This window comes from Cnephaeus nilssonii (assembly GCF_951640355.1).
Source record: "Cnephaeus nilssonii genome assembly, chromosome: 19".
NCBI lineage: Eukaryota > Metazoa > Chordata > Mammalia > Chiroptera > Vespertilionidae > Cnephaeus > Cnephaeus nilssonii.
Genome location: NC_137090.1, coordinates 20,061,431 through 20,075,463, shown reverse-complemented (window position 1 = coordinate 20,075,463; position 14,033 = coordinate 20,061,431). Strand labels below are relative to the sequence as shown.

Below are 14,033 nucleotides of genomic sequence, written 5' to 3'. Positions count from 1 at the left end.
GTCGGCCATCCAACCAATCAAAGCATAATATGCTAATGATATGCTAAGGCCGCTCAACTGCTCGCTATGATGTGCACTGACCACCAGGGGGCAGACAGTCAACCGGTTGACCAGTTGCTATGATGTGCACTAACAACCAGGGGGCAGATGCTCTGACCAGTAGGTTAGCTTGCTGCTGGGGTCCGGCTGATCAGGACTGAGCAATACAGGTCGGACATGCCCTGGAGCCCTCCTGTGGTTCCTCCCCAGCCCTGATTGTGCACCAGTGGGGTCCCTTGGACTGGCCTGCACCCTCTCGCAATCCGGGACCCCTCAGGGGATTTTGGAGAGCCAGTTTCGGCCCGATCCCACAGGCCAGGCCGAGGGACCCAACTGGTGCACGAATTCATGCACTGGGCCTCTAGTTTACTATAAATTTACTACACATCTATGAGTAGCCACTATAAGAATTTTATTATCAGAAGCAGCTGGCTTTACATAGTCAGTCTTTTTTCCTTTTAACACTAGTATAATTAAAAAACAAACATGGTGATGGGGACAAGTAAAAACTATGGCAGGTATATTTCTTATTTATATTTAAAGTGACAGAAACTCTTAATTTCATAAAAAAAAAACCCACAGGAAATTAAAAGTAAAAATCTGAATGTGTAGCCGAAACCAGTTTTGCTCAGTGGATAGAACGTCAGCCTGCGGTCTGAAAGGTCCCAGGTTCGATTCCGGCCAAGGGCACGTACATTGGTTGCGGGCACATCCCCAGTGGGAGGTGTGCAGGAGGCAGCTGATCGATGTTTCTCTCTCATCGATGTTTCTAGCTCTCTATCCCTCTCCCTTCCTCTCTGTGAAAATCAATAAAATATATTTAAAAAATAAATAAATAAAAATCTGAATGTGTTTATTTGATGTTTGCTGAAATAAGGAGCAACCAGGTTTGTGTCTCCAATTATAACAAGGAGGCTATGACAGTGATAACCTTTTACATTTAGATCAATAACTCTAAAGCAACAACAATTATATAAAGTTAGATTCTCTATGAAATTGCTTTTACCAGGTTGGAATTTTAAATGAATTTCTTTCATCGGTACCAAAACTATATTTTACATGGAAAATACCTTTTTTGAAGGGGCTCCGGTGGGTGGCACATCAATTACAGAAGATGTATTAGTGTAGTTTTGTAAATAGGATCCATCTCCAGGACTTGGGGTTTCTAATGGCAAAATCCCAAAACTGAGAAGAGGTTGAAATCAAGGTGTCAAAAAGTCATCAAGGCATATATAAAGCAGCAGTATACTTAAATTAGAAGGTCTAAAAGGAAGAGAATGGCAAATCAGTCTTGGGGGCAGTGAGGATCTAAGGGGCAGATTAAAAATAAGCTATGAATGTAGACTACCACCATAACTAAAACTTAAAATACCAATCAATCAAGACTAAATTGAGCAGCAACAACTGATCTCAGGAGATTTATTATAAGAGTGGCTTTGTAAAAACTAAGTTCCCAATGATCAAATTTCTTAAAATTCTTGGAATTTAAGGGATTTGGACCCTATTACAGAGAAAATGTGAATCCATTTATGGATTCAATGAGTTATTGTCATCTCATGGTTATTCTATTTTAGTAGTTCTCTGGCTCTGGGACCCAATTTTAGTCTATTCTAGCATATAACTTCTTATTTTGATACTTTTGGATATGTATCCTCTAGGCTGGGTTCCTGTATTTATACATACATATACTTCTAATAATTTTCACAAAGTATTCCATATTAATAGGTGTCATTCCTTCCTCCATGTTTTGAAAAATAGCACTTTAACAACAACCATTGTCTGATTATATCATAAATATTTCAACATTCTAAGAGGTTCACTATTCACTGATGCACAAACATAAAGACATCTTTTAATGCATACACTAACTCCATATGGCATATTTAAGAGTTTTTAAATTTTCTCCAATATTTACTATTAAATCTTTATCACAGGTACTTTATTTTTTTACTTGATTTTCTGGAAACAGAATAGATCCATTATTGACTTACTAAACGCCTCTATTTCTATAATGATTTAAAAGTTGTTCATATTAATTTATATTACTAATAATATGAATTATTATAAAATAATTTAATATTATACAACACATTTTAAACTATCTTTTGTTTGTCTTACCTGGGGGTTAATGGGCTAAGAGCAGCTGGTCCTCCTAATAAGCTTCGACCAGTTTTTGGTTTATTTTGAACCTGTTTAGATAATATAGAAGTTCCTGTTCCAAGAGGGACAGTATCTGGTGAAATTACAGCTGAATCAATATAAGACACTGAGGAATCTGTATTCAAGGAATACTTTGAATTGGAAGATTCTAAATTCAGTCTGTTTAATTCCTGAAACAGAAAATTTCTACCATGACATTTACAATACATCATTTAGTTCATATCATTATTTTTCATTTTTCATAATATTTTGAACACTAAACTATGATACACTTACAATTGTGTCCTGGGGTGTTTCTGTAAGAACCGTCTCAGGTTGTCTGTGAGATAAATTATGATTAGACACTACTGTTGTGCAAGAGTTGGGCAGACAGTTGCTAAAGTTCTGTAAAGAGGTTAATTTAAATGTTTGGTCAGGATCTGGCTTTTCACCTGTGAAGGGAAAAAAAAAGTTTGCTTTTGAAGAAATGAACGTTAATTCTCCACCCCAGGTATGTATAAATCAGTGGAAATAGCCCTTTTCCAGAGTTTTAAAGTTCTTGTGATTGTTTCACCTGATCAAATTTACCTCCCAAAAGCCCACCCATCAATTTATTGCAAAAGTTTACCTTTAAGATAAAGCTGTAAATTTAGGAAATAAACTAAACAGCAATGACATTGATTTTAAATATAATAAATCAGAGGAAAATGCCAATTTCTGTGTTTATTTTAAAGAAGAAAGCAAAGATCTAGATCTCATTTTGCTCAAGGTAAGGAGTGAGAGTAGAGTTGAAACCCACTAGAAATATTACAATTTTAAGCACTTCCATGTATATAAACACAATGTTGTTTTTTAAAAATATATTTTATTGATTGTTTTTACAGAGGAAGGGAAAAAAATAGAGAGTTAGAAACATCGATGTGAGAGAAACATCGATTCAGCTGCCTCCTGCACACTCCCCACTGGGGATGTGCCCACAACCAAGGTATATGCCCTTGACCGGAATTGAACCTGGGACCCTTCAGTCCGCAGGCCGACGCTCTATCGACTGAGCCAAACTGGCCAGGGCTATAAACACAATGTTTTAAAATGATCCTTCATGCATCCTAGAGCATATATATATATATATATATATATATATATATATATATACTGAACACCCCATATTTTCCAGGTCATTTATATTATTACAGTTTCTGCTTTGGGATTCTATTCATTTCTTTTCTTATCCATGAAGCTGTTTTGATTAATGCTATAATTATAATACAACTCATGCTACAGGACACAAGAAAGGCTACATTATTCCTGAAACATATGACTCTATCTTATTTCTTGTTATCAATTTTAACATCCCTTTGGCTTTGAAAAATTTTTTTCTGAATAATTCGTATCACATTTCAAAAATCAAGCAAGGAAAAATATAAAGAAGAGGAAATAGAGAAGCCCTTCCCCTACAGCCACTTCTATAAACCTACCTATTTCACATAATGATTCAAAGGGGGACCAGAGGAAAGGATTTAAACTAAGGCTCTTTTGGTAACATTCTGATCCTTTGGCAAGCCGATCTGTTTTGCTGTAAAGGCAAACAAATCAATTAGACACACTACAAAACCTAAGACATATATTATAAGGAAATTTTTGGTACAGAAATTAGTTAAGTCTTACAAAAGTTCTGAGAATACTCTTCTTGATGCTTCCCTAAATCACCACTTTCCCCTTCTTACCATCCTCCAATCTCTATTACTTAGGGCAATTCAAGTCAAAAGTCAGTGAAAAAAAACAGAACATAAATTAAAAGGAATGCTAACAAAATAAACAAACTATCATTGCCATCTTGAATATATTGTTTTTTTATGTACTGTCAGATACTAGAAATACTAAAGGAGATATAAAAAACATCCAAATGTTTCAGTCTCCTTTTCTTAATTTTTAATATAATATCCTATTGGTAATTTTGAAAGTGACTTAAATGCTTTAAATATAGCATATTTAAGTGATCAGATTTTCTAACAAAGTAGAGGTGATAGCTCTTAATGAAAGAAAAGTTTATGTTTCTAAGTCAGGTGTATAAAGGTTACATTTAGAATGTAAACAACATTCCTAAAACCATATATACTTGTAATCTGAAAATTATTAGACTGGCATTGTTACTTCCCTTGCTTTTAAATGGGAGGGCAGATGGGGTTGAGGGTTAGTGAGACTCATTGGAGCTTTCAGGCAAAAAAAAACAAAACAAAAAAACCACTAATCCTTTTATCTGAAGTGGAAATTCTTCATTATAGATATAATGGGGAAAAATTAAGATATAGTAATTCCTTTTTAAAAAAATATATTTTTTATTGACTTCAGAGAGGAAGGGAGAGGGAGAGAGATTGAAACATCAATGATGAGAGAGAATCACCAATCGGCTGCCTCCAGCATGCTCCCTACTGGGAATTGAGCCCACAACCTGGGCATGTGCCCTTGACCAGAATCGAACCTGGGACCCTTCAGTCCACAGGCTAACACTATCCCACTGAGCTAAACCAGCTAGGGCATAAGATACAGTAATTCTTCCAAATTCTATAAAGCGCCAGATGGCAACTAACCAAGATTATCAAAAGAACTTTCAAATGAAACTATCAGCTAAAACATATAATCTAAGTGCTGTCGGTGTAATCTCAGAGAACTGTGAAGAGGACCCCTTTGGGGAACTAGATTAGTTTGCCTTACTTCCAAATTTTCAAGTGAGTAGAAACTAGAATGATGTACTAAAGACAAGTATCACCAATTGAAGGATATCTAGCTTTCCATACTTTCCTAATTTGATTCAATAAACACATGGACATGTGTGAAATGGTTTCCAATGATGGTTATTTGCCTTTCCTTAATGTCTAATGATTTGGCACATCCTTTTATGTGCTTATTTACCACCCATATGTCCTCTGCAGTGAAGTATCCATTTAAGTATTTTGCCCATTTTCTAGTTTTATTACTATTGAGAATTCAAAGAAACAAAACTTTTTCTATCAAGTCTTTTCTAGTTACCATCTTATTCCTCTTCTTAATCAGGTAGAATTGAGCATTCCTTCACTCGAACAAAATATTGCTCAAATTTTATCATACTGTTATGATAAAAACTTATGAACTTTTGTTTACTGCTTATCTCCTCTACTCTATTATAAATCGTTGAGGGTGAAGACTGTGAGTTATTTATCTTTATATTCCCAGTGCCAAGTAGTGTGTCTAGCCATAATGAGGATGAATCTCAAAGTTTCTTGAATAAGTGATAAGACGAATTATAGTTGCATGAACCAAATTAATAACTCTAAGTCCTTTTATTGAGATAAATGAAGATATTAATATTTTATCTTTACTTACTCCCATTCTCAAGAGTAGTGTCATCTGATTATGAGCCCCCAATTCAAATAATTTATTCTGTTCAAAAAGACATTTTCAAGGTTTTACAAAACTACTATTAAACTAGCCTCAATTTATCTTAAAACAGATACTATCCTAATTTTTAGATAAACAATCCTCATCCATTTCTCCCATGATATGCAACAGATGACATTTACACAAGTGATGCACTCCTGTGGTCAGTTGAAGAATTACATCTTGACCCCTGTTCTCCAGCTCAAAGAGTATTTCACAATAAAAATAGGTGAGAAAAATATTATTATGGTGATAACATTCAAGTCAATCTCTCTTGCTTTTAAAAGACTGAATTTAAGTAAATATAAGTAAGTTTATTTACTTTATTACTGAAAGTTGCCTTCAAACCTACTAAGGAGCAGCAGTGATATTTAATATTAGAGAAAAAAACTCCACTCTTCTTTTTCCTCAGTGGATTACATGAAGATATTCTCCTCAACCAGGTAAAAAACCCATATGCTCACTCAATTGGTAGGTAGTGTGTTGCTGTAGCTATTATCATTAATGCAGAGTGGACAGTCAATATGGGATCAGCATCTCTAGTATTTTTCAGGTTTAACAAGGTCATGGAACTAGAAGACTGTGTACTACTACTCAGCCAAGTGCTATTTGATAAACACAGATCAGCACAGGTTTTTAAAATCACAAAGCATTCTAGTATTGGAAATAATTTTCTGATAATCTGAATGATTCTTACCAATATATATGTCCCAATAATGAAAGAGTAAAGCAAGCTGAATCACCAAACTCAGTAACAATATCATCATGGCTTTTCTGTTTATTAAACACTCCACCAGATAAGATCTGTTCCCCTTCAGCAAGCCTTTAAAACACAAATTTACAGACTTTAAAAAGTCAACATAAAAACACATGACTGTAAATACATTCTTCATGACCAATGTACCGCTTAATATAAAGATAGGTTAAATAAAAAGTTCATGTACCTTTACAATACCAATAAACTTGTATTTAGAATTATTTGGGAGACTGGGAATTTATGATCTTAAAATTCCAGTCTTGCCTTTAAAAAGAGAACCAGTTAAATTTACTCTGTATATATAAATCTGGCCTAAACAACATACACAATACTCATGTTAAAAGAAATAAAGACCATTATACTGGGGTGAAAATATGAATGGTTTTTCATTAACAAGCATGGTGACCCTTCTTAGTTTATAATTCCTTGAAATATAAATTTGCAAGCAAATTAAATAAGACTAACATTTTAATTAAAAATTACGCCGAAACCGGTTTGGCTCAGTGGATAGAGCGTCGGCCTGCGGACTGAAAGGTCCCAGGTTTGATTCCGGTCAAGGGCATGTACCTTGGTTGCGGGCACATCCCCGGTGGGGGGTGTGTAGGAGGCAGCTGATCGATGTTTCTCTCTCATCGATGTTTCTAACTCTCTATCACTCTCCCTTCCTCTCTGCAAAAAATCAATAAAATATATTTAAAAAAAAAATTACATACTTACAAACCTCAGTCATTTTTAGGTTTATAAATGAAACCTAAATAACACTTCATCTGTTTTTATTTGTCAATTAGGCTTTCTTTTTTTAAAATATATTTTATTGACTTTTTACAGAGAGGAAGGGAGAGGGATAGAGAGTTAGAAACATCGATGAGAGAGAAACATCAATCAGCTGCCTCCTGCACACCTCCGATCCAGGGATGTGCCCGCAACCAAGGTACATGCCCTTGACCGGAATCGAACCCGGGACCCTTCAGTCCGAAGGCCTACGCTCTTATCCACTGAGCCAAACCAGTTAGGGCGTCAATTATGCTTTCTTGACATCCAAAATCATAAGTGTTCACCAAAGGATAAATTTTGGCCTGATTTCAGTATATACTTTTAGCATATCAGAGTTTATAATGGTTTGTATTTTAAAGTTTTTCCAAATGATGTAGAAAACTCTCGAGTTTATGTATAAAAGGTAATATCTAAAGTTTTTTTTTTACTGTCAGTGAGATTTTTAAAAAAACTATAATGATTTGTAAATGGGGTAAGAACTGGCTTAAGACATTGGTAAATTAAATAAACTGATTTTTAAGAATTTAACATTAGCCCTGGCCGGTTTGGCTCAGCGGTTAGAGTGTTGGCCCTCTGACCGAAGGATCACAGGTTCGTTTCCGGCCAAGGGCACCTACTCGGGGCACATGCGGGAGGCAACCAATTGATGTTTGTCTCTCTCTCCCTTCTCTTCTCTAAAAAATCAATGGAGCTGAGACCGATTTGGCTCAGTGTATAGAGCATCAACCTGTGGAATGAAAGGTCCCAGGTTCGATTCCGGTCAAGGGCATGTACCTTGGTTGCAGGCACATCCCCAGTGGGGGGTGTGCAGGAGGCAGCTGATCAATGTTTCTAACTCTCTATTTCTCTCCCTTCCTCTCTATAGAAAATCAATAAAATATATTTAAAAAATAATAATAAATAAATAAATAAAAAATCAATGGAAAAGATATCCTTTGATGAGGATTTAAAAAAAAGAATTTAACATTAGAATCCTTGGAGTAAAAATAATTCAATAACAAATATTTCAGAAATGTTATACATATTGTAGTTAGCTTTAATTTAAAAGCCATCAAATAAAATAAACCTGTAAACCTACAAACAAAATATACACACAGGCTTTTATAATTATCTGTCTAGTCACTTTTACATTATTCCATCTCTTACAGCACAGAAAAAGAGTTTAACAGAACACAGCTACCTATACCTCTAGCTGCCTTCAAATTCAGAACTGGGACAGCTGACTTGGTTTAACTGTAATGTGCAAAAGAAGCACTCTCCTGAATCTGTCACATTGCATCAAAGAGGTAGGAGTAGTGGTTTGCAAACAGAATGATCTTGAAAGGCAAATAATTATACAACTACCTAGACATAGGGAACATTAATTACAAGTGAAGTGGTAAGCAGGTTTTCAGGCTTATGCCAATTGGCCTAACAATGAAAGCAAAGGAAATGAAATAACACTTGGAATTTTAGAAAATGATATGAATTGGTTATAACTTAAGTTTCTTCCAAGTTAAATTCTATTATTTATTACAATAACAATGAAATCTTTCCATAACAAAAATAATAATGATATAGAATATTGTATAAACATTTCAAGCTACTGAAATGACAAATTGCTACTACCCAAAAAGAGGGCACAAAGTGAGTCAGAGTTTAACCCATTAAGAGAATTTTATTCCAAATTCTACAGTGTAAGTAAAAATGAAATTAGAACACATTCTTAAAAACTTACTTGCTGAGATCAACACAACATTTTGCAAGCAGGTATTTACATTGTGGTGTAGTACAACTGTGTCCTTTCAAGAGTCTATATGCTTTATATGCCTTTCCTGAGCGATAATAACAGGTTGCCAGTAAAAACAAAGCTTCTTCTGAGTGTACTAAAAACACATATGGGGAAAAAAAGAAGAGCTAGGTTGAATGGTAATCATCGTTTATCTGGCAATAAATAAATTTGGCAACAAAAAAATTAGGCATGTTATTTAATGTAAAACAATAATTTATTTCAATTAAGGAGAAATACTTTACTGATAGAAAAGTTAGTTCCCCAATCATAAGAGAAATGCAAATTAAAATCAGGATGAGATATCACCTCACACCTGTCAGAATGGCTATCATCAATAAATCAACAAGCAAGTATTGGCAAGGATGTGGAGAAAAGGGAACCCTCTGTAGATGGGAATGCATATTGGTGCAATCACTATGGAAAACAGTTCCTCAAAAAATTAAAAATGAAACTGCCTTATGACCCAGCAATTTCACTGCTGGGTATATATCTGAAGAAACCCAAAACACTAATATGAAAGAATTTATGCGCCCCTGTGTTTATTGCAGGGTTATTTATAACAGCCAAGATATCAAAGCAATCCAAGTGCCCATCACAGATGAGTGGTACATGTATACAATGGAACATTACTCTGCCGTAAAAAAAAGAATCCTGCCATTTGCGACAGCATGTATGGACCTAGAATATATTATGTTAAGTGATATAAGTCAGACAAATACCATATGATTTTACTTATATGTGGAAGCTAAAGAACAAAATAAATGAACAAACAAAATGGACTCAAATATACAGAGAATAGACTGGTGGTTGCCAGAGATGAGGGGTTTAGGGAATGGATGAAAAATGTTAAGGGATTAAGGGATTAAGATGTACAAATTGGTAGTTACAAAATAGTCATGGGAATGTAAAGTATAGTATAGGGAGTATAGTAAAAAATATTACAATAACTATGAATGCCAGGTGAGTACTAGAACACTTTGTAAGGTATAGGATTAACTAACCACTATGATGTACACCTTAAACTAATACAAAAATAATACTGAATATAAACAGTAATTGAAAAATAAAAATTAAAAAGGATTATATTGCAAAAAAACACATAAATAATATTGAATAAATTAAGTAATAATAACATGATAAATTCTTTAAATTTTTTAAACTACCAAGAGCTATATATTTATTGTAGTTATAGAAAGATGACAATTTTCCAGCTGCTGTAGCAATAGAAGGAAGCTGATGAGTTTCAAGTACATAAAATTTTTAAATATCAGAGTAATGTAAATTAACAGAATTAAGATTATAAAGCAACAACTTGGGGCAAATATGTAATAAATAAAGATATAGCTCACAAAATAGGAATAAATTTAAAACAAACACTTGAGAAAATACCCATTAATCTCTCAGTTATAAAAATGCAAGACAAAATATGTCATAATTCTTAAGCAAAAATACATTACAATGGTCAAATTTAATACTGATAGGCCTATGAAGCAAGTCTTATATTACATGTATTGATGACACCCCAGATTGGTGACACCTCTCTGCTGCATTATCAACTGGGCAGAAAGTAATTTGTTGTAGAATTAACTATTTGACTTGTAAATTCCATTTCAGAGTATATAATCCAAGGAAATGACTTAAAAGAAAAAAAAAAACTATACATAATTATATTAACATCTTAGAAAGAGAATTACAATAATGACAGAAACAAAATATACATTACTAGATGTTTATTGAACATTTATTACCATGCAATAAGGCTGTGCCAAGTGCTTTAAATACATTATTTTATTTAATTCTTCAATTTTATGAGGCAATTATCTTTAGTTTATAGCTGAGAAATCTGTAATACTCAGAAATTAAGTAACTTGCCCTAGGTATACAACTGCAAATTTAAGTGACAGAATTAGGGTTTTCACTGAAGCCATAGACTCTAATCCATACTCTTGGCCACAGAATATAGTCTCTGGGGAAAAATATACTTAAAGATTGGAAAAGATTAAATAAACCATAGTGTAAAATCTGAAGCAACTCTATAGTTATTAAAAGTAACATATACATGAGCTACACAGATACAGGGAAAAGTTTTTATGAACTAGTATCAATTGTAAAGAAAAAGAAAAAGCAATACTCAGAATTTTATAACAGTCATAAAAAGGGACGGTGTTCATATATTTTATTTATTAATGATTTTACAGAAATAAATATAGTACAAACCTTCTGCATATAGTCGTTCTGCAAGGAAAACTGCATCTCGGTAAGCATAATGGTTTAGTGCTTGCCATATAGCAGCCTGCAAGAGGAAGAAAAGAACATAAATATATAAACACAGAGTTTCAAGAAAACTCCTAGCTCAGAGCCTTGCATATAATCCCCAAATCAACATCCCTAATTTAAGTGATAAAACTTCAATGTCCGTAGTGCAAACTCCAAAGTGTGTTAGATAAAGCTCTTCACAGATGGCTCCAAACATACCTGAATTCACTTACTGGACTTTCCATGGACTTTTAGGCCTCTGTGTCTTTGTACTTCCTTTTCCTGCACTAGGGAATGTGGGCTTGCTCATTCCTAAAGATCCAGCTTAAATAACATCTACTTCATAAAGCTTTCCTGGCTGATCTCTAGCCATTTTTTTTGGTAAGTATACCTCTTCTAGTATGAGCACTCATATTATATTACAGTTATTCAATTGCAGGTCTGCCTACCACACTAAACTATATTGCTCTAAACTTAAAGCAGTGGTTTCCAACAATTTTTCATGATACACATAAGGGAGATGTTCAAATATATGCTATCTTCCAACAAAAACTTCCCCATTGAATACCTTTAATGCTACCCTGTTCTCAGCCACTCAAGGAAATGTTTTTACTGATTCCATCACGACTTACCATGAATGATAAAGCACTTGGGTGGGGGTGGGGTGTCTTTTTTTAAATTTTTCTGAACTGGAAGGCTCTAGTACTCACTCATTCAGTAAATATTTACTGAGTGCCCACTATGTGCCAAGCACTTTCTAGAGTCTGGGAGTACGATAATTAACGAATAGTTTCTGTTCTCATGAAGTACATTTTAATGTTATTCCTATATAGTAGTAGATCAGTGGCTATCAACCCTTGCTTGATGGTGCTCTACCTCAAATCCACTGAATCACAACCCCTGGAAGTTGGGATTGAGTTTAGATAGCCTTATTTTTAAACCTTTTTACGGGTAAGCATTCAGGGTTCAGAACCATTCTTCTCCATTTCTAGATAAGTAGTTCTCCCTCCTTTTATAGCATACTCTTTTGAAAACTTATGAAAGCAATAGGTCTCTTCAGAAAAAAAGCACATGCACGTATGTATATACAGAAAATCTGTATACAGTGTTAGGGGTTCACTGATATCATGGTTCATTAAGAATCACTGATCTAGCTGATGGGAGACAGTATTAGAGTCTGGTATATAATAGGTGCTCAATAACTATTTGTGGAATTAAAGTTAGATTAAGTTCCCCCTTATCCATGGAAAATAAGTTCTAAGACCTCCCAGCATATGCTTGAAACAGCAAATGGTACCAAAACCTACAATATATATATTGTGTCTATCTACCTAACTACCTACCTATCTATCTATCTATCTATTATCTATCTATCTATCATCTATCTATCTATGATAAAAGCTTAATTTATAAATTAAGACATAGTCAGAGACTAACAACAATAACTAATAATAAAATAGAACAATTGTAACACTAAACTGAATTAAAAATTATGTGAAAGTGGTTTCTCTCTCAAAGTATCTTACTTATTGTACTGTACTCACCTTTTCATTTAAAGGAAGCACTTAGTTTCTTTTTGGCTTATCCAAATTGCCTTGCACTTTGGGGCCTTATTAAGTAAAATAAGGGTTACTTGAACATAAGCACTGCAATACCTTAACAGTCAATCTGATGATGAGAAAGCTAAGAAGTGACTATTGAGCAGGTAGTGTATACAGAGTGAATAAAATATAAAGGGATGGTTCACATCCAAGGCAGGATGGAGCAGGAATGTGGGAGGTTTCATCATGCTACTCAGAATAGTGTGCAGTTAAAATAATTTATGAATTGTTTATTTCTGGAATTTTCTATTTAATGTTTTTGGGCCATGGTAGACCATGGGTAGGAGAGAACTACTGTACTTGAAAGGGGAAAAGATAAGTTACTGACTTAGAAAGATGCTTTCTCTTTGCACATATAGATTACTGTACTAATAGCATCTTGAGGATCATTGCTGCTGCTAAGACTGGGAGAGGTATTCCTTATTTGAAAATCAAACTGCTCAAGGTCACACCTGTGACCTTGCACGGTACACATGAAATAATGAATGTACTGATAATTCAATTTGGGTACATTATGGACTTAAAAGGTTTTAATGTGCTGATTAGTGAGTCACCATCATTTACAGAATTGTACCTATAGAAACATATCTAGAGTCTATTCCCTCTTTTCTTTTCTTTTTTTAAATATATTTTATTGATTTTTTTTTTACAGAGAGGAAGGGAGAGGGATAGAGAGTTAGAAACAGTGATGAGAGAGAAACATTGATCAGCTGCCTCCTGCACACCCCCTACTGAGGATGTGCCCTCAACCAAGGTACATGCCCTTGACTGGGATCGAACTTGGGACCCTTCAGTCCGCAGGCCGATGCTCTACCCACTGAGCCAAACCGGTCAGGGCTATTCCCTCTTTTCTAGTCCCAGTCCATAACAAAATCTTCTTTCCTTTAAACGCTTAGTTTCCTAAGTGGTTTTCCTGCCTGCAAGCTGTTATGCAATCCATCCTGTCTTGAATTATCTTCCTCAAACGTGAATATTACCACTGCTAAATAGAAGACTATAGTGAGAGGTTTGGTTCAAATCCACTTTCCACAACTTATTAGTTCTATGTCTTGGGCAAGTAATTTCATGTCTCATACGTCTTAGTTTATTCGTTCAAAACGTAAGACTTCAGTAAAGTACATAATAGTTCTGAGCACATACCTAATAATAACTCAATAAGTTTTAGCTGCTGCCATCCTCATTATGATCATCATGTCTTCCTCTTTGATCAAAACTTTCTAATGCTTTCTCTTAGATAGCTCCACAAAATTTACAAAATAAATATCTACAGAATAAAGCACAA

General features: G+C 34.4%; 1 protein-coding gene across 1 annotated transcript in view; it reads right to left on the bottom strand.

Annotated features, from left to right (window-relative positions):
* Nucleotides 1–14,033, bottom strand: part of CDC27 (cell division cycle 27) — a 54,639-nt gene that overhangs the window by 27,276 nt on the left and 13,330 nt on the right. Inside the window, 7 exon segments of the mRNA XM_079796881.1 lie at nt 1,110–1,224; nt 2,158–2,369; nt 2,476–2,630; nt 3,654–3,751; nt 6,290–6,415; nt 8,841–8,988; nt 11,112–11,187. Of these exon segments, the coding sequence (XP_079653007.1) occupies nt 1,110–1,224; nt 2,158–2,369; nt 2,476–2,630; nt 3,654–3,751; nt 6,290–6,415; nt 8,841–8,988; nt 11,112–11,187 (930 nt within the window).